Source organism: Gymnogyps californianus, chromosome 3 (assembly GCF_018139145.2).
Source record: "Gymnogyps californianus isolate 813 chromosome 3, ASM1813914v2, whole genome shotgun sequence".
Taxonomy (NCBI): domain Eukaryota; kingdom Metazoa; phylum Chordata; class Aves; order Accipitriformes; family Cathartidae; genus Gymnogyps; species Gymnogyps californianus.
Genome location: NC_059473.1, coordinates 127,630,654 through 127,652,747, shown reverse-complemented (window position 1 = coordinate 127,652,747; position 22,094 = coordinate 127,630,654). Strand labels below are relative to the sequence as shown.

The 22,094-nt window shown below is 39.0% G+C and overlaps 1 protein-coding gene across 1 annotated transcript in view; it reads right to left on the bottom strand.

The window, feature by feature from the left end:
• DTNB (dystrobrevin beta) overlaps nt 1-22,094 on the bottom strand; it is a 159,533-nt gene that overhangs the window by 126,749 nt on the left and 10,690 nt on the right. Inside the window, exons 5-8 of the mRNA XM_050893627.1 lie at nt 14,647-14,714; nt 10,605-10,685; nt 8,417-8,630; nt 3,468-3,553 (exon numbers count right to left, since the gene is read on the bottom strand). Of these exons, the coding sequence (XP_050749584.1) occupies nt 3,468-3,553; nt 8,417-8,630; nt 10,605-10,685; nt 14,647-14,713 (448 nt within the window). The 5' untranslated portion in view covers nt 14,714. The remainder of the gene's footprint in view (nt 1-3,467; nt 3,554-8,416; nt 8,631-10,604; nt 10,686-14,646; nt 14,715-22,094) is intronic.

Genomic DNA, 22,094 nt, shown 5'->3' with positions numbered 1-22,094 from the left:
CCATTACTAAACAGAGTGTCAACATCTTCACAGAAGTATAGCTCCAAGATCTCTCATCTGAGCAACGACTTACTTAGCTCACCTTTCTGTGCATCACATTAGGATTACACTTCACTCCTCCAGCATGCACTACTTTACATATATTCACACTGAACTTCACCTACCATTTTATTTCAGTTACTCAGCGTTGTCAGATGGTACTATAACTCGTCAGTCTCTTTTAGCTTTTACTACGCTGATTTACTTTGTATCAAATTCTTACCTTTCACTGTATTTTTCCAGATCATTTATGACTGTTAAAAACAGTTTAGGTCCAGCACTATCCACCAATCTCAATATACAAAAAGGATCTTTATTGCTCCTTTTTGGTTTCTTTTAGCCAATCTTCTACCCACGCAAAGACCCCACCTTTCATCCCTTTCATCAAACTTTTAAATCTCTTTAAACATTTGGTAAGGGACCTTACTGAATGCCTTTCAGAAATCCAAGAAGTCTGTATTAGCCAGAACTCCCTTGTCCATTTTTTTTCCCCTCCTTTAATGAAATCCTGTGGTTTTATATGGCATCCCTTCACAAAAGCCATTTCCCCCAACAATAAAATCTCATTTATCCATGCATCAACTAATTCTATATTACTAACAGCTTGCCCAGAACGCGTGTCAGGTATACAGGCCTGCAGTCCCCCACATCTCCCCTCCCAAACTTCACATGATGTTTTCTTCTTCCCATTCCCTTGCCCCTTAGAAAGTTTTCAGAAAGACAGGTAACCAACAGTTAATAGTTCAGCTATCTTATTACTTTTCTGGAGTTCTGGTAATACTCAGAAATTTATTCTGCTAACAATACGACACACTTCGCCCTTCTCTGCCCTCAGAAGGTTTACAAGATCCTACTATCCTGAATCTCAGATTTTCTCCCACATTCCACAGAAAGCTGTCCTATGGCCTTGTCTGAAAAGTCAACAGCCTAATTCTGTCCTGGTTTAGAGAAAGCTTTTCCCTCCTGCACAGATTTCCTATACTCCTAAAAATCTCAATTGCAAATTAGCCAAAATCCCCTTTTCCTGGACAATTTTGTTAATCATGCGCCGAGACTCTGCCTCTGTGTCTAACCTTGCACGTGGAACCGTGAGCATTTTACAGGATAATAGTGAGGTGGCTCCAGTCTTTAACTTCCTCTCCAACTAAGCAGAGACAACAACAAGCGCATGAGGGGACAGAGGAGTGTCCACAGCAGATGGTGCACGTAAAGAAAGTGCCATGACCATACAAAGCAGTGGCAAATCAGCATTACTGTTAAGTTATGGATAAAGAAATTTTTCTTTCTCAGTTGACTCATAAGATATTATACCTGACAGAACAACAAAAAACCCCTCATGAAAACCAGGTTTTAAATAGGTGTGGTCAGCAGTTAGTACTCCGTCATAAGAACCAGCCTAGAAACATCAAATGGTGGGAAGTCCGTGTGAGCGACATATGAAAAGGCAAGGAGAGGAACTGAGTTTTAACACTGAATTAAAACAAAACAACAGAAGTGCTACTGTCCAAAACACGCCAAATACAAAGGCACATGCTCTTTGAAAATGATGCTCCACATCCAAAGAGAAGTGCACCAAGAAAAAAGGGACAGCAGACACTGGTGGAAAGATCCCAGAAGTACAATGCAAACTAAAGGTCAGCTGATAAGCTACAAGAAAGAATAAGTGAAAGGCATGACAACCAGAATATAACAAAGCTATGAGAAGCAGCACTATTCAGTGAAAGTAGTCAAAAGCCTTTCCTCCAACGTGTATGAACATCACTTAAGAATTTTTATGAAGAAGAAAGTTACAGTGGCAAAGGAAACAGGAGCCAATAGAATAAGAAAAAAGGAAGCTTCAAATGCTATGAAGAAAAGCAGACATTATGAAAAGACAGAGAGAACAGTACATTAAATGCACAAATTTTAAGTTTTAAATGCACAAATTTTAAGTTTTAACACTAGATATACCTGTTAAATGAGGTGTCCTTAAGGTGAAAGCATCTTAACTAGCCACCTTTTGAATCAATAACTTGAGGCTTAATATAACTTCCAGAGCGATATCTAGGTCTTTGTCTGAAAACATCGAAAGTTTACTCATTCCTATAACATTTACTTCCAGTGGTTAATTGCCTTTTCCACTAAAAGGTCACGTTGCCATTTTCTTGATGGATTTCGGTATTGTCTTGCTAATTCTAGAAATAATGCTCCTTTTCTGTCCCAGGCCTGTGCTGAACTGCTCATCTACTGTAACCTCCTCAAATCTTATCCTAATTAAATCGTAAATGTAATCTTTTACTGAGGAGAGATAGTCTCTATCTTTTTTCCCCCCAGTATTTGATCTTGCATATTTTATAGAGGTAATGCATTTGTTAAAAATGCTTAACAAGTCTTAAATATCCTCTGCCATATATGCCTGTCGCCTTTATTTAACACTAATCTTTAGTCACCTGCAGCTTTTTTTTTAATCTGAGAGTTTTATAGTTACCACCAGATCAAAAAAACGGCATTTCCTGGTACTGAAACATGTGCAGCCTTAATATCAATATGCGTATGCAATGATTTTTCACTATCTATTTTTTCAGACCTTGTCATGCAGTTGAATTCAGCACACTAGTATTTCATGTTGCTAGTTTTAAAGCAAATATAATAAAGAAGCTTAATGATGTAGAAAAGCCTAAAGAATTGTTTACAGTGAATGACAACCATGGAGATTAGGAGGAATGAATTATTACAAGATAACTTTCATAAAGAGAATTTAGGGTGAAGTGAAAATGACAAGACCTGAATAGTAAAATCTGGCACTGACCGTAAGATTAACTTCCCAACCTTTCAGGGTGGAAATGAATAGAAAAAACACCCATAACAACAGTGCACCTTGCCACTAAGAAAGACAGAGGAACAAGAATTACTAATAAAGGACAAAAACAATGTTTATGGATATCACTGATTCTCTACTGGTACAGCAGAAGGCTCATGGAAACAAGAAAAAAAAGGAAGTAAAATTGATGAAAAGAGAATTTTAAAAAGTTAAAAAATAAGAACTGAGAAGCTGGAATTACAGAATGAGAAGACGCAGGGAGCACCTCAGATGAAGCAGAAGATATACAGAAGCCCCCCAACATCCTCAAAACATGGGAAATGGCAGCCAATTTGACCCTGCTATCAGAAAAATCAGACCTGAAGTTTTACATTTAAAGAAGTGCCCAAGCATTTCAAAATAAACAAATGTACTTGTAAAGCCTACTCAATAACAAACTCGGTATGTTTTATGGCCAGCAGATGGCATGTGTAACAAAAACATTAATGTAGCAAGCTTCATTTCAGTATAAAGATCGCTGAATAAGCAAAAAAGTTAGCTTTCAGAACTGAATACAATAGAACCTATGCAGCCAGTAATGGAAACAAGATATTTCATAAAGCTGTTTGATTTGCTTGAAAATACTTACATCTTAGTTTGTCCAGTATTTTACCGCCACACATTGTTGCTAACATAGCTTTCACTGAAAATACCGTCAACTTCCCATGGCCCTCACTGTGAAAAAAAAATTACACGGTAAGTAATTACTACATAGAATGATAAGTAACAAAAACACTTGAGGCCTAGGAAGGAAATGCATAAATGCCCTCCATTAACTACTAAGATCTGCCAAAACTATTTGATATAACATTAAAACAGTGGTAGCACTAGCATTTTTAATATATTGGAAGAGTTAACAAGTGGCTAATCATAAATTAAGTTTTCTTGCAGAATTATGAAAAATGCACTGATAAAGAGACTACCATTTGTCTTGTTCATCCCATAACTGTCCTATTAAAAAGTCACGTGTTAATTAATCTTTTCCATTAAAATACATTTAATCACTGTAAAACATCTCATTTTTTCCTCTGCTACCCTTTGTTAGTTGTTTTAAATTTTTACTCCTTGATTTAAACTCTGATGTTCAAATACACATTTCATTCTAAAAATAGTACATTAATTGATAGCTAATGGAGAAGTTGTATGATATCCTGAGTATACCACACAGAACAGGAATAACGTGAACAATGTTTTATTCTAATTTAAGTTAATAAAGCTGCTGTGCTATCAGAACAGATGGCACATTTGTGGAATCATTTTCTCGTATCAGCAAGAGAAAATTAATTTGTCTCTACAGAAAGCATGAAAAAGCCCACTCAGCACGGGCTGATATGTTACATGTATTATTCCTGTTACCAGAAAGATAGATAAGGATGAAATTACGAGGGAATTAAGTCACCAGAAACACAGAAGGCAGCTTGCTGGGTTAAAGCACAGCACAGTTGATATCAGTAACAGTTTCTCCCGGCTTAGTGCTGGCCCACAAGGCATGCTTCCCGCCTCCCTGTCTCCTGAATTTCTCTGTCTTTCATAGTAATAAAGACAGGAGTCAGAGAACCTCCAATATACGATATTAAGACAGCCACAGTGTGGCAATCTCAGTGTAAATCCACTGTTACCGTGAAGTTGGTTGAACATCAGTTTAGTGGTGCGTAGGGCAAAAGAAATGTGTGTAAACATGGGTAAAAGCTGTTGGAATTCTGAGCAACTTATTGCCAAACAGAAACGTACTGAGTCATTATCCTTAACTATAAACAGCAACAGTGGTACAGACTGATAAACCACCAAGAAAGTTAGTCACATATAAAAGGAGAAAAAGAATGAAAATAAGTTCAAGTAACTGTAATTAAATGTATCGGACAGATAATTTGTACTATCATGGAAAATACAATGATGGGGAACACACATGATGAGTATTGGAACAGATCTAGAAAAACTCTAGAATATTTCTCAGTGGAAATGAGATGCAGATTTAACATTTGCACTTGGATGACTAGCACTTGGAAAGTGTTAAGAGTAGAATTATTCGAAGTAAATATTGGCTTATGGTATTGAAGTAGTGACAAGGTCTGATGTCAATGACAGACGAGCAACCAGATGGAGACATCAGGAAGTAACCAAATAACTTTTTTCCCCCTTTCACACCCAGAGTTAACATGCAAATATTATCTTCTGGTAACATTTCACACTCCATGGTGGGGTAAAGGCTCTCAACCTTTCTCAGGCTGAGAAGTACCTCAAATATAATATGCTATTTCTCTAATACAGGCTCAGAGTATCTTTCAAATAGTCCCTCTACAGAAGAGAGGCAATCTCTCCTAGAGCTACAACTGCAGGAAGATCTGTGAAGAGGAATGGCGATTCAAAGGCCATCACTTCGTTGATATCCAGTACCCTTTTAACTGCTGTTTGAAGAAACTAAACAAAGGGAGAAAACTAAACACATTAGCTATTTATTTCAAGCTATATAAAGGCTATAAAGTTAACAAGGTAAAGATCTCAGCTATCCTATTTTGTTTCTGCCTTTTCTCTTAAATAGCTTTCTCAAAGGAATAAGTTGGCACTCCCTCTGTGTGTAAAAAAAAAAAAAAAAAAAAGACTTCACTACATCTGAAATTGGTTGTCTGAAAAGCTCATCCTCTTCAAGCCTTGACCTCCACTTTTATCTGAGCAAATCTTACTAGTTCCAATCTCCTTAAGTTATAGTCTCAGCCCCCCCTCCCCCTTTTCTTTTTAATAGACATTCATGTTCTCTCCAAAGAGAGTTCAGCTTTGAATTAATTTCCAGAAAAAAACAAGTAACTAAAGCCATCAATATCTCCTCACAGGACACAAACTTATCCTTGCAAAGGTATCTTATGGTGCCTTCAGATATTAGGTCTGCTTCTGCTGACATTCTGTTTATTAATGAAGAAAAAAACCCCAAAACTCCTCCCCCTGCAATCTGGTGGAGGTGTAGTTATTAAGCAACTTGCCAAAATCGATTTTTGTACCAATGCTATTCAATCTGCTGAACTCCCTATCAAAAGGAAAAAGGGCAAAACTTTCAGTATGATTTTGAAACTCCTATAACCATCAGGAGTTCTCAGGATTGGAAATAGAACTGGGGGACTTGTTTAAAAAAGACTGGGCCTGTGTACATGAGGCTTCTGCCAGTTGCTTGAAGAAAGCCTCATCCTCTGCATCTTCCTAACTAGGCGGTCTGTAGCAGACGCCCACAGCAATGATGTCCATGTCCATCTGCCCACTAATCCTGACTCAAACTCCCAGCTGGCTCATCATCCATCCCCAGGCAGAGCTCCATGCACTCCAGCTGCTCTCTCACGTAAAGGGCAACTCCCCCTCCTCGTCTGTCCCTCCTAGAGAACCCACTGCAGCACTCCAGTTGTGTCAGCTCTCCCACTGCGTCCTCTCCAGAGGAATCAGACCTCTAATTCCTTCTGTTTGTTCCCCATGCTGCACGCAATAGTGTACAGCCACTTCAGAGAGGCACCCGGTCATGCTGATTTCCCAGAAAAGGCACAAGAGCTTTCTGCATAATGCTCATCTGTAGGCACTTCCTTATGTATATGCATACGCTTGAAGTGAGCCCCTTCCAGCTCTGCTGTGCTGATTACGAGGTTCCTCCTAATCACATCACTACACACTTCGCTCGACAACTCACTTCCTCGCTTGTTTGTTGGTCATCGTCTCCCTCCCCCTTATTGCACGCTGCTTTATTACCAGCGTACAGTGCGGTTTGACACCCACAATTTAAAAAGAAAAAAAGAAGTTGGAGCAACTAAACCCACTGTCAAATTAAATGCGATTTCTAGAAACGATGAAATAAAAAACTGACTGCTCTGAAACAGTCAAATGGGGTCAGGGAATGAGCCGTTACTCTGGGGTGCCAGTAACGGGTCAGGGACTTTGGAAAGCCATGAGAGGCTATTGGGAAAAACAGACCAGGAATAAACTGTCAAACACCCATGCCAAGCTCTGTGGGAGAAAGCAGCGAAGAACATCGTACCACAGCCGTTCCTCCTCACAACTCACCACTGAGGCAGTATCAGCCATCATTTCTGCCCCATGATCACTCTTGTTCTATGGGTCCCAGTGAAGTGTTCATTGTGAGCATTTTTCATACGTACCTAACATAAGCTCTAAGTTAAATATTTCCATGGGGAAGACGCTAGTCAAATCTTTGATTCCTGTACCTGTTTGCTGGAATGCTAATGACTTTGTGATGTTACCACCAGCACCACGTTGTAAGAAGCTACTGCACTATGTGCATTCAAGCAACCACACAGCTACCCCAATGATGCAATTCCAGCGCAGATATGCACTTTGTTTTTTTTAAATAAATGTCTGCCATGTTGATGAACTCCTGGAGAGGGAGCCTCAGCCCTGCCTCTCCTCTTATTCTTGGTTCTCCCACTGCACAACGCAGCGCAGCATCCCAGCTTCTCTCTCAATCCCATGTGCCAGATAGGGGAAGCTAAAGGGAAGCTGTCGTACTGTGCTGGGATCGAGCGTGCTGCTTGGGTTCCAGAAGAGGCAGAACTTGCAGGGCTGGGAGAAAAACATATCTCTAACTAAAGCCTCAATCTTTTGAGCCAGCTCCCCAAAACATGACCATCTGCGGGGAAACCTAGCTTCTGTTTGGTGACAGTAAGAAGTCGTCACATTGGGAAAGGATCAAAGTCTGGACATTACAAATGGAACAACTATTTGGCATATTCAGTGCTGCAGATTGTCTTGGGTAAAACTCCTCAGTCTCTGTGACAGCATCCTGGCCACAAGCAGTTCTCTACTGCTAGGAGAGAGGGCAAAAGCAGAAGAAAGATAAGGCTGAAATACTAGCTGACTGAAAAAGATAAGACAAAAGGTAGGAAGTGCTAAACAACACTGAAAGATTTGCAGTTGCTACTCAGAGAACCCACAGAGACACATCTACTCAAGATGATTAGCAGACTGAACCCTGAAGAAAGAGGCTGCGAAAGAAACTCATAAAACTGGGCACAAGGAAATGCCTAGATAGTACCCTGAACAAGAAATCAAGCTTCTTCCAGCCAAGAAATGAGAATTAGCCTTTATGGGGTCACAGCATGTTAGAATGGGATGCAAGCTGACTGTCAAAGCAAGGTAGCATTATAAAATGGTCTTGTTGATCAAGATTCAATAAAACACTTTCACTTTTTAAAACAGTGCTATACCACCATGAGGTTAACATTATGTTCTATCACAGTCTGCAGAACAGTTTCACTTCATCTTCAGTTCAGATACACGGCTTACAGCAGTCTGCAAGTTCCAGAAGGCACTAACTCATCTTTCTTAAGAAAGCAATTTTTAAGACAAAGCATTGCTGCTGTGGCAATGTAAATCTCTGCAGGCACTACTACGATATTAAATATGCGTGTGTGTATGTGCAACACACAATTTTATGAACTTGAGAAATAGCATGCGGACAGTTTGCCAGAGACTCATGCAGTTGTTGGCTGCATTCATCTAACTAAAAGAGAAAATTAGTTTAAGAATACAACTAGAGGAGTTACTAGCCTGTCATATGCTGCTATCATGAAGTTGAGGAGGAGGCTGATGGATTGCTCTACACTGATTTGGTGAGTAGAAGGAAGGCGTTTGTTTAGCTGGTAGTAGATGGATGAAATGATTGTTTCTAGTCGAGACACGTTGATCTCTGTGTTATGATCCAAAGTGTTAAGGCCATTATCTCGGAAGGCTTCAATCATATTCCAGATATCAACAAGATGAACTAAAAATAAAGGAAAAAAAATTAACTTCTATTCTGTAACGCATGCAAGCTTACTTTTATGGTACTGTTTCTGAATACTACGTTAGCTTTTATTTTGGAATGAACAGTTACTTATTTGTATTCAAAGTGAGAGACAGACTCTTGATATTCACACTCATAGTTTGTGTCAGCTAGTTTAAAGTAACAGAGCAGTGTCCAGACATCTTGCATGCCTTTTATTCCACCCTTCAACATCTGGGTGCTCTGACAGAAAAACTCCATAAAGGAGAAAAGCGATCTTCCAACATCATGCAGTGTGTTTTAGCAGAGTTAGGTATTTTCATTTGAGAAAGACATCAGCCATATTCTAAATCCACTACAAATTGGTTACAATAATTTTGAACATCATCATGCTGACTAGTGGTTGAGTATTGAAGGAGGAACTTGATGTTCCAGTTAAACTATGACTGTTTCCAGTTGATCCAGTTGCCGAGTCCAAAGCGTAATACTTTGTAAACATGGGTCTAGAACTCCAAAGCGTTTCTCTAAATTACCCTGCCGTATCTTAGTGCATATCTAAGAAGTGTTAACAACGTAGAGAAAAAGTTTTCCAAAACCACAGTAAGTGATCTGCAGAACCACATTAAATATTTTAAAATGTTTCAAAGCTTGAAAGGTATGCATGATAGTGGGAGAAGACATCTAAGGATCAACAGTAATCCATCAGTCAAAACTGAACGTGATCCAACAGTTACAAAGGACAGACTTATTTGCCAACTTCACAACTTCTGTTATCTTCCTTAACTTATAAAAAAGGGCCTGAAGCACGAGTGTGATCTTTAACATTTGTTACTTAAACCTCATCTTTATATTTCTCACATAAAAAACGCACAATGATAAAAGCCAAGCTACCTATTCACACCAAGCATATGCCCCTGGATCACCCTGTGGTCCAGACAAAGATCATAAATGCACAGCCTCATCTATCCATACACGTATGGTAAAGGTTACACAAGGCATATGCATGGCATCAGTGAATTGGGCCCAAAGTATGCAATGTACTATAATTAGTATTTCTTAATACCTCTCTACTAATTAAGAGAGATTTTTAATTCAAAAGGATGAATTACAGACGAGAACTAACACTTTTCCACAGGAATGAAAAAGTTGTAAGCCATCCATCAAACTAAAGGCACTGCGGGTACTGCCACAACTGCCCCAAGAGACACACACATCCCGGGGTCAGCTGCGCTACGGAGGAGCTACAATTTGCAGTGTGCAGTTGCACATGTCCTCTGCAGGACTCCTCAGCTGTTCTCCCGTCCTCTTCCACACCAGACACACACTAATTCCACTTCACTGGGAGGAGGGACCTATTCCTGCATACATCAGTCTGTTCCGCTTTTGCTTTGTCCTATTCAACACCGGTAGCAGAATGCAAAGTAGTATCACCTACTCACCCCTGGATTAATCTTTGCTTTGGTGAGCTATCCAAGGACCACGGAAGAGAATGAGAAAACTTACACTGACTAGTATGGTCTGAACTTAAAAAGTTCTTTACGGTTGCTACATTTCATATATGCCACCATGATCAGATCCAGACACTTTCATGCTAGTGAATGTATTACGCATCACCAAACTCATACCTGTGCCTAGCTGTCGGGTGGTTTGCGGTACACCATGATGGAACAGGAGCTCAAATAGCTTGAGCTGCCTGCATCCAACACACAGGGCAACTGAAATATGTCAAACTGGCCCATATATTTTAAATTTTTGAAACATTAAAGAATAAAACTGAAGATGTTATAGAGTATTAGACAAAGATCACTGCCTCTTTTTAATTATATATTTAATCTCTCTTTAGTTTAAGTAACAACTACCATTGTCTGATAAAATGTTTGCTTACTCTTGCTATACGTAAAATTCACATGGGTAGAATATTTGAAACAATCATGCATGAGAAATTTTTTAAGAGAAAGAGTAATTATAACTTACGATTACATCTTTTTTGTACAAACCGCAGTTTACAGGCTGTTCGATACGTTGAAAGTCTGATGACATCAAAATTCTGTGCTCCTATGAATAAAAAAAAGTTTGTGTTTTTCTTTCCTCTATAACATTCAGCTTATCTGAGAGAATTACTTCAAAAATGGTATGAGCGTTTCTTCACATACATCACCTTTGTCACACGAACATGACAAAGATTTTCATTAGGTATCTCATGATAAAGTGATTTTCAGCAGTGTATTATAAACTGACCTAAGTTTGAGACTGATATGAGTGCCTTAAAAGGGAGCAAGAATTAAGTGGTGAGTGGGTAAGGAAGAGGATTGCACTGATGTTGGAAGACGTACACAAAAGATAAGAGACAAAGAAAAGAGGGGGTTGGTACTCCTACCACCACCTGCATTGCAGCCCCATCAGGAGCATGCTTTTGGTCTCCCAAATAGATCCAAACCAGGTAAGAAGCAGAAGAAAAAGCATAGAAGAAAAAAATCTTATCTTCACCAACAACCTCCCACTTCAAGATGTGTCAGTGTAATACCTTCAAACAATACCACATCACGAAAGATTTGAATGCTATTATCTATCACTAGTCTGTACCACATCTCCCAGTTCCAGCAATTACTCTGAACATTACAAACTTGAGCAACTTCAGAAAGTTGTGTTAATCCTCTGCCAAACAGACCTGTGTACCTCCTATACTGATCAGATGAGATGATAAATGATGTGGGGATGATAAACGATACTGGTTTAAAGTCCAGTATTGATAATTTTAATTTGGAAGCAGTCAACAAGTCAAGTCTTGAAAATCCCGTTAATCATAAACCAAAATGCCTTTTAAATGGCTCACATTTCAACAGCATTAGCGGCTACGTCCTATAATCAATATAGTTCTAAGGTGTAGTCTGAAACAATCCAGTTGCACGTGGGCAACGGCATGGATGCACATGGCTCCGGCGCCTCTTGTATTCTCACAGGAGTGCATAAAAGCAGGATCTGCTGCAGTCTTTCATACTTCTCTCAAAAGCCAGAGCCTAGATGAGTAGAGAACTGAGAAACAGGGATAACTGTGACTTACAGAATCCAGACTTCTAAAAGATACTTAAAAACAAAAAAAACCACCCACATCCTCCCAAAGAAGGTATCCAACTGCTGTATTGGGGGGGTCTTGCTCAAAGGTGATAACTTATTCCCTCCTACATTCTGAATTCAGAAACCAACTTGCAAATACCTCATTTGAATTACCTTTGTGTATGCACCCACTGACTCACAGTTGCATATTTAAGAAAGTATTCTTGTCTTTTAGATATTTCATTACAATTTCACAAATACAATGCCAAAGCATCTGCACACATGCCAAAGCATCTGCACACATGCCAAAGCATCTGCACACATGCCAAAGCATCTGCACACATGCCAAAGCATCTGCACACATGCCAAAGCATCTGCACGTTCTTAGAAACCTATGTACTGTGTCTTGAAAGTGACATACAAGGATTATTTCTCTTCATCACTGATGTAGAACAAGATGAAAAGACTCTCATAAGATCAGTGAGGAGGCTGACCAATTTCCCAATCCAAGGCTTGCCATGACAGCTTACCTAAGAGTGGCACTAGACTAGCCAACATCTGAGGAGTGTTCTGCTTGATAGTATGGTGCAACAAACTTAAGTGGATTATTTCACAGTACCATCTTTAGACAACTAGCCTCTGATATATTTCAGGAAAGTACTTGGCCAGGTAACGTAAGCTGGAGTATTCAAATCAAAGGCTACAACAAAATAGCTCATTTTGTAGTTTCTATGCAATATTCTTTCAAAACTCTCAATTAGGGTGCATGCTTCTATCTTTCAAGCCACAGAAAGCACTTCCACAGACTGTGAGTCTTCACAAAATGCCTTGTCTATATAAAACATATGTATATAAAATAAACGTATATAAAAGGTCATTTAACAGCTACATGCAAAAACAAAAACAAAAAGAAAAAGTCTCCGTTTTCTGTTCTTGTCTTCCTGTGTCACATTACCACAAAAGCTTTGACAAGGTCATCCAAACTATCTGAAGATAAAATGGGATGTGTTCTCAAGACAACCTACGTAGCTCAGAATCACAGAATAGCTGAGGCTGGAAGGGACTGCTGGAGATCACCTCGTCCAGCCTCCCTGTTCAAGCAGGGTCAGGCACAGCAATTTGCCCAAGACTGTATTCAGTCAAATTTTGAATATCTGCAAGGATGGAGACTCCACAACTTCGCTCGGCAACCTCTCCCAGTGCTCAACCACCCTCACAGTAAAAATGTTTTTTCTCACGTTCACACGGAATTTGCTGTGTTTCAGTTTGTGCCCATCGCCTTGTATCCTGCCACTGGGCTGAGAGAAGTTAAACTCCATATATATTCTGCAGTTCAGAGAAATTAGAATAGCTTGCACAGAATTCTTGCCTGTCAGACAGCTCTGTAAGTACTACAAAACCAACACGCATATCCTTGGGTAGCATGTCCAGTGTGGGTGAATGCCAAGGTCTGCTCGTCTCATGAGCTATTATCTAAACACTTCAGCAAATTTGTATGTTGACCAACAACAAATGGTCACTGAAAGCATCAATTTTACACATCGCACATCTACTCTGTGTATGAAGCTCACCTAGAAAGGAAAACATTTATGTGTTCACTTTATAGCGAAATATTCCACCACAGGACAGGTGAAGCTTGAAGACCTTAGATTTCTCATACTGATATGCTAAAGAGCCTTACAGAGAAAGGCAGTTCGGAACGTCTATACACCAGCACTTTCACTGATAATGAACAGCAAGGACCACAGCTGCAAAGAGAGACACCTTGTATAAAGATAATCAGAAGAATTCTGAATATTTTTAACAATTTAGCTAAAGCTAAAAACCAGCAAGTCAATGTCTGTACTAAAAGATCACAAGACGACTACAACACTTTAAAGTGATGAGACAAACGTAATACTCTGATGCACCAGTCCAAGCATTTCTAGTGGAGAAGTACTATTGTCATTTTAAAAGGTTCTAATGAGATTTCATCCAGGACATCACACACAATTCAGTCACCTTTGCTCAAGTAAAACTGCATAGAGGCAGAGAAGAACAGGAGATGAGGTGTACAGCAGGGAGACTACACGAATTAGCTTATGCCATATGTTGAACAAGCAAAAAAGGGACATGACTATAAACTCAAACACAAAGCAAGCTGGGAAAGTGGGGAGAAATACTATCTAAGACCGGTCTCACATGAGACGAAGCAGATAGAAATTAGCCAGGAATGAAACTGTTCCTGAAATTATAAGATGCTTATAACCACAGTAAGAATGTTACTCTGGAATTCCTTCAACAAAATAGCATGACTGCACTACTGTTTTAAGACAGGCCTTCATCAGCCTGTAATTGGCATCACAGGACATGCTTGCCTAATCTAGGAATTTCATTCAGTTCTGTGTTCCCGTAGGAAAATAAAATAACATCATGTCACGCAAACATACAATCTTTTACTTCTAACTGCACATATCTTTTTAAAAAGGCTATGTCTCATTCCTTTAAATTATATTATCTCTGGACAGGCATTTGATTTCTAGTCACAATTACAGCATCTCTTTCAGAGAACGGTCCTGTACAAAAAAACAACCCCCCAAACCCCTCACACTGTTTCTCTTCTGAGTCACACTAGCATTGTGGTGCAATTTTTTTTTTTTTTTTTTTTTAAGGTAAAAGGTGATCTGTCTGTTGTCATTTATTTTAATAGTTGTCCACAAACTTTAGATATTGCCATGTATGAGAAATGTGAATGTTCCTTAAAAAAGGAGCTTCATAAAACCTAGAATGCATGACCTTTTAGGCAGTTGTGACCCACCTCATGTATTCTCCTCCTGACCAGCACCCAGGAGCACCCAGGATGCTTTTCACTAGATGAGGCAATGGTCTTGTGGAAACAAGATGTAAATCATCTGGTAAAACTATCACAGCAAAGCTCTCAGTAAAGAATAAATTACATTATGTCTTCACATTTCTTACTTACTCATTTCCATGAACAGCTGTCTCTTCTCTGCCATTGTCCTCCTCCTCTTCCCACTCTCCTCAATCATTCTGGAGACAAAAATGGCAAACACTGTTTGTGCTAGAATTTCTGTTACAAGAGCAACTTACTGTGAACAACAGTATTTTATCCCCCAACTGAAACAGTTTGATTATATTTGGTAAATGAAAAGACCAGTAGAAAGACAGACATCTCTTCATAACGATCGTATTCCATAACAGAGATACACTTTAGACTTGTTAATACCTTTTAAAGTGGTGCACAGTACAGGAAACATTAATTCTAAACATTTTAGTTGCTAATCTTAAGTTTGCAAAATTCAGAGCTGCATACATATATATAGCAATATCATGTAAAGAATTCCTTTCTGTTCAAAGATTTTGTTTGCAAAAGGTCTTTGCAAGCAAGACCTCTCCATGAGCAGTTGAGCCAATGAAGTGCAGAGCCCCGCGGATTTGCACGTTAGAGACTTTGGCGTTCAAAAGGAGAAAGTATATCGCATTCCTTTCCCTGGCTGACAGAGATTAGTAACGCTCCTCTTCCCTGCCTAGGGTTTTTGTGGGGATGTTTGTTTGGGGGGTAGGGCGTTGTGCTCTCTTTAAACAAAATTTGTAAGAATTCATTTAACTTTGAAACCTGATGCCAGAGGTCAAATCATATTTGTCAGGGAGGTAAAGATCTTAAATATAATTAAGGTGGAAAGAAAAAACCCACATATTTTGGTCACACAGGCCTCCTTTTCTTAGGAAAACAGATTAAAGAAGTGACAGCAACATAGTGGAACTTATACCTCAAGGTAAGGAGGCACAGGGACAATTTAGTACCTCTTATGTAGTCCTAAAAGACAGATGCTAAATTTCAGTCAACTCCAGCAAAAAAAAAAAAAAAAAAAGCAACTTAATTCTGTATCAGTGTAAAGTTTCACTTAAAATTACATTATATGATTCTTTTGTTACCAGATTCACCAACTCATCAAATATGTTTTTAAATTTTTTTTTTTTTTTAAATCAAAAATACCAAACAATTAGTCTACAATTACACCAGAATCTAACTCCAATGGAGTTAGTGAGCTCACCCTCATGCAACATGGCAGGATAGATTTCATTAGGCTTAAATGTCAACCAAGGAAAAGAAAGTTGTGTCTTGGCACTTAATATACACTCTCTGATTAACAATTTCCCTCAGCAGTTGTCCATTGCCTGTTAATTATTCTCTGGTGAAGATCTCGCAACACATATTCATCTTGAAAGCCACCAAAACCTTTTTCCTTAACTGTTCATAAAAGGAAAATCAGTGTATGGTGGTATAAAGTAATCTGCAAATATATTTTATGTCCTTATTTTTTTCCTACTTTAGAAAGCCATAGACTCAGAACCAACGTGCTTCTGTATTTTTTTTAAAGGAAAAAACCTCAATGACATTTTTGCAGATATGTAAAAGTTTCTTTTTTTCAGCTTTCTAAAATACATTCATTTTATTAAGTTAAATAAATATATGCAAACGGAGCATCTTGTCAACCAAGGTTCTTCACAGTGCATTATCTCGAGCTGTACTTCACTGTAGACTGAAGCAGGTGTTCAAAGAGCTGGGCACTGGGAAACTTTGCCTGTGTGATTCATTTTTTTCACCCACAAGTTCCAGCTATCCTCATACACTGCCCGAAGCTTAAGAGTTTTTGGAACTAACTACTATTCTCTTTCTTTCCTCATCACATAAAACATGCATGTCATCATGAAGAACGCCAGTTACTATACCAGTAATTAGCTTTATTTCAAGTGCTAGCGCCTCTCTAAATTCCACAACAGATGGTCTCCAAGGGGTAGATTGGTTATTTGATCTTTTAAATTGTTTTTAGTAGAGACTATTTTATCAAGACATAAGGGACAATACCACTTGAATCTTCTGCAACACCAAGAAAAAAATCATGACAATATTAGATCTTCTTGTCCTTGGGCTTTGGGTACATGTGTCCCTCATTCCACCTTCCTAACCCCCAGCTTCCAAGCAAATCTCATCTTTCTGCAAAGCTGGAAGCAGTCCCTGGGGAACTTGCCTCACATCAGAGCGGCAAGATAGAGTGATACTAGAGATACCGTAACCATCTTTCCTCCTAGCAATTACCTACCGGAGCCCATGGATTCCAGCTAAACCCACGAGAGAGGCCTCCTACCGTGCTTTCACAGAAGGCACAGAGACATGCTACCAACCAGCAAGAAAAAACATATGGCAACGCCAGACGCTCCGATTCACCACCACCACTCGAGAGGCCGCGCAAGTAGCACAGACGGGGCTGAGGAAAGGACTAAAGGCAGAGACGAAGCAGGGTATGAGACTAATACTGTACATTAAGGGCTGCAATTAATTTTGTTGCTGTCTGGTAACATGTACATTTAAAGTCATGATATTACCATGACATCAATCTCTTTCCCTACAGACACTTTATTGCCTTGCAGGTGTCAGGATTTGAGTTTAAGAGGTCATTCAAGCTGCATAGACCATGGTCATAGAACGCTATCATACATAATTCACAGCTAAATAGGTTAGATTGACCAAGATACACGCTTTAAAATTTTACAGGAGCTAACATTACCCTTCTTGCTCTCTGCAAAGCAAATGAGTGAATTATCTGTTCAGCAATGTCCTTGAAATGAGATCTGCATAAGTAAACTGGTCTCTCCACGATTATGAAGTGCTGCAGGGACACATCAACAAAGCCTGATTAACCCACAGCTCAGGAATTATCTTGTACAGATTTTTCAGGTATGGTCTCAGGAAAATCATGTCCTAAGGAATGTTGTCTCAGGCCCTCCTCCAAGTCTCTTGCCTTTCTTGAAGGGAGCAAAAGATTTGAAATTTTCATTAGATGAACAGCTCAACAATCCTGTACCTGCTCACCAAAAGAAAAATCAAATGTTACTATTTAGATTCACAAGCTCTCCTTGCCGATTCTTTCCTGCTATTATCTGTGAGGGAGCAAACATCTAGGAAATGATCTTTCTGGGCCAGAGAGTTACACATTCTAAAGACAAATAGTCAGAGTTGAGAAAGAGGAGACAACCTGGCAGATATTTGGAAAAGTAGTGGAAATTACATTAGTCATATAAGATCTATTAGAATAATTGACAAACCTGTTATTAAAGCCTGAACAATGAGATACAGAAGGATCCCTTACTGATGAAGCTGGGAAGAAGAAAGATGGGAAGTCTATATTCACCTTCACACTTTAAACCCATCTCAAGTTCAAAACAGGAATGAACTAAAACCAGAATAACTGTGATTACGCTAAGGATGCAAATTACAGTGTTCAACATCAGAAAACAAGAAAGGTAAACTGCAGTTTGTTCTGCATTGGTTTTTTGGTTTGGTTGGTTTTGTTTGTTTGAAGGGGGTGAGGGTGTTTGGTTTGGTTTTTTGATGGGGATTTTTTTGGTGTTTTTTTTTGTTTGGCTGGTTGTGCGTTTTGTTTTTTTTTTTTAACAGTTGTGGCACAATGCACGAGAAGAGTGCCAAGAAACATGCACGGATTGAAATGACAAGGCAGACAAAAATTCTCAAGATGGATGCTCACATTACAATGGACATATGTGGAGAAAAACATTCAAGTATATTCATGTATCAGCAGGGGACAATGTGAATGTACCAGGGATCCTCCAGTATCACACTACATGTTTAAACAGGTACTTACAAGGGGTTTTTGTCATCCAGTTTTGTCCTTCATATTTCGTGATGAGCTGCTTCTAAACACTTGGTAGCTACTTCATGATTCTTCAAAACCCTGACAGATCTGCAATGCTTGGGATAAGTGGTATACATAGACCAACGCCTATCTTAGAGAACAGTACTGCATTTTTGTGCTCTCTCTTTAGCATATGCTACCATTTTAGTATGTTCTAACTATATAGCATACACTATATTACCACTCTATGCTGAAGAAGTCCCAAGACCATGCCTGCAGTAACCAGGCACGCAATATACAGAAATGCTACAGAAAGGACAGCAGCAACATGCATCTAAAACTGTCAATACTTTATGCTGCCAACAGAAGAAAGTTCTTACACATTCACGAAACGTCAGCTTTGGACCTGAAGATTTCCATAACAGTAACCCAGATCAAGTTTGTTGGACTTGAGTCATAAAAAGAACTCAGATAAAATACTAAAGAGGGATTAGAAGAAAAAACATGCTTGGTCATGCTTACAGGCCTTAATTATTTTACTGCAAAGTTCTACTAAGAGAATAACAGCATGCTACTGGGCCAAATCCAGCTTGCCAATGCAGTATCATATCTCCAAAAGGAACCCAAAGCAGATGTGCAGGGAAGAATAAAAGGATGGGGCAAGCATACAGAAAAACTTCCCAAGAACTTCCTTTCAAGTTCCAAAAGTCTGCAGTGCCAAGACTTCGTGAGCCAAAGTGATTCTCGGTATTTAGTAACCATCAACAGCTTTTTCCCCCACAAGCCTGTGTGTTTGTCCCTTTACTGCCCATAAACTTTTGACATTCACAACATTCTGCAGCAAGAATTCCCGAGCATGAAACCCACAGCTCAACAAATCACCTCCCTGGATTTTCTGCACATCCCTCCTCCTATCAGATTCACAAGCCTCCTAGTTCTTCTATCAAGAGATACGGAACAATCAACCACTATCCACCCTCTCCCCGACATTTATGATTTTATAGATCTCCAACGTATCTCCTCCCCAGCTGCCTCTCTTCCACACTGAGGGATCTCAGCTTATTTTGTCATTCCTTGTACTGAATGCACTTTGTGCTCCTATGAGTCCAAATCAACACACGCATATCAAGAAAGCTGAGCAGCCAAGGAAAGGTCAAATGAAGAGGGCCGACTAAAGCAATTAATGTGCATGTAACTAGGAAAAGCCTAGGATGGAAAACCACAACAGACTGAACAAGGAGGTGAGAAGTAAAGATGAACAGGGGATCACAGCTTTGCACAGGAATGACTGGAATGGCCATGAGCAGCAACACAGAACACACACAACGTTATTTGACTTGGACAAACTGAATGATGAGAGGTAAGGATCAAAACTGCTACAGACTGCAGAAAAAGCAGCTTTTCCAAAATAAAGTAACTGTGAATTTAAGTTTTCCTCTGTCCATGAAATATCATAATAAAATGCATTTCATTTTCCTGCAGCTGTCGGTACATGCAGCTACATGCTACCTGAAGGTGCAAATGCCTACAAACATTAGAACTTGCAGATGAAGAACCTATGCAGGAATCAATATGGATTCACAAGATGAAATTAGGAGGGAGTTTTAATATAAAACTACCATAAGTATTAATCAGACTTCTATAAAAATAACAGTAAACGTTGTACCTTAGTGCATGTATTTGAAGGGGAATGGCCAAGACTGAAAGGGAAATGTTAAATCCTAACTTCAGTGTTTCTTTAAGCATGGTCTTAACCTGCATACACAAACACCAAAAATGCCAGACAGCTTTCTGTGGTTTTGGCCATAGTACAAAATGCCCGACCTCTATCCAGTCTGAGACTTTCTAATGCTAGACAGTACAATTGTTTTCTATAGACAAGGCCTAATGATTTCTTATTTCTTCCCTTACGCTTCCTGCCATCTACCCCTTGAGTGCCTCAAAGGTAAAGTTCATCAAAACAGCCTACGCATTAAGATACCAAGACTTGGGATTAGTAGTGTTTAATTAAAGAATCTGCTTTCTTCCTTCCCCCACTCTAAATTGCCACTGAACCTCAGAATAATTACACAGAAAAGTGAGGTTCCCCAAAAGGTCCTTGCAGCAAAAAAAGTCTCAATTGCCAGCAGATACTTCAACTTCTTGAAACCCAAGCACTTTGAGATCCAGACAATATTTCTTGCTATTTGTATAAAGCTAGAAATCAAAAACCTCTGAATTTCACAGAAAACTCTAAAAATATTTCTAATTAGGTTCAGAGATGTTATGCTTTAATTATTCTGAAAAGGCTGGATTTTGCTTTAAAGGTCAGGGTTAAAATTGTAGTACCAAGTCCTGTCTTCTCTATGATCGAGAAACCTGTAAAATTCCATTCTGCACTCTTGGAAATTTGTAGGGGCATGGTTTTTGTTTATTTTAAATAGAAACGTGAGAAGGACCATACTGCATCAGGCCAAAAGTATGGTTCCTCATCATCTTTCTGCTTCTTTTAGACTCATTACTGGCTAGTTCCATCTTATGCTTCCTCCTGCCTCCACTCATTTCTGTATCAGACAAGACACAAACAATCCTCAGACATCATCTCTTTTCTAGGCAGAAGAATCTGGAGACTAGCTGTTTCTTACATAGAAATCACTCATACTTATGACTGATCTTTATCATCATCTACCATCCCTTTTCTTGTTCCATCATCTGCTTTCAGAGGTGAAGGAGAAACAGAAGAGAGTATTCGATATGTAGGCAAACCACTGCTTTATACAGCAGCAATAATAACATTCTCACCTTCTTTTTTAAGACTCTTAATATTCTTAATAGAACATTAAGAATATTTTTAAGAATATTTATTAAGCTGCTTTTTTTTTTTTTGGACCATGACTGAGCATTGGTCTGAAGCTTTCACAGAACTATACTAAAGCATCAGGATACCAATCCTGAGGGACAGTTCAGAGCCTAGGAGCGGACATATAAACCTAGGACTGCCTGTTTATCCTCTCCCCTCACTCACCTCTTTATTTGCATAACTTCACATGCCTCTACACTGGACAATAAAAGAGGAGATGAAACTCAATTGCTAACAGAGCCCTTCTAAACTTCTTAATAATTGGCTTGTACTTTAATATGATTTCCTTCAGCAGGCACCTCACTGTTCACCCTCTGGTCACGTAATCATTTGTGATTATACACTGTTGTTACGACAGTGACAGAGTTAACCTGAGGATGGTGAGACTACAAGGAATTGATCTCTGACTCTTTAGCTATGTTTGTCTTCTTCCCAAAAATGTAACCTTGCTCTTAGAGTAGAAAGATATGTTTTTCTTACCTCTACCCTATACTGAGGCATTCTTAGCAGCAAGGTAATGTTAGTCTGTTTTTGTTTTGCTTCCCCTTTCCCCACTCCAGTGTTTTCCAAATTAGAAATCTCTATTGTGTGATATAAAACAAATCTATTTTCTCTCTTGCTGCTAAAAACACACAGAAGTCATTGTCAAAGTAAATACTATACTCACAATTGAATCAAAAGAAAAATCAGAGGTCTACAGATTGCTCCAAGTGCTAAGTGAGACCAGCAGATTTTCAAAACATATAGAATTGGTGCACATATAAATGAAGAATAACACTGGAATTTAATTTCTTTAGCTTTAATAACACTCAATTCAACCAAAGGCTGAAACTTCCAGTGCTTAAAGAAATACATTTGGACACAAACCAACTGTATTGCCACCAGTCTCTTTAGAGAGGAAAACCTAAAATCTGA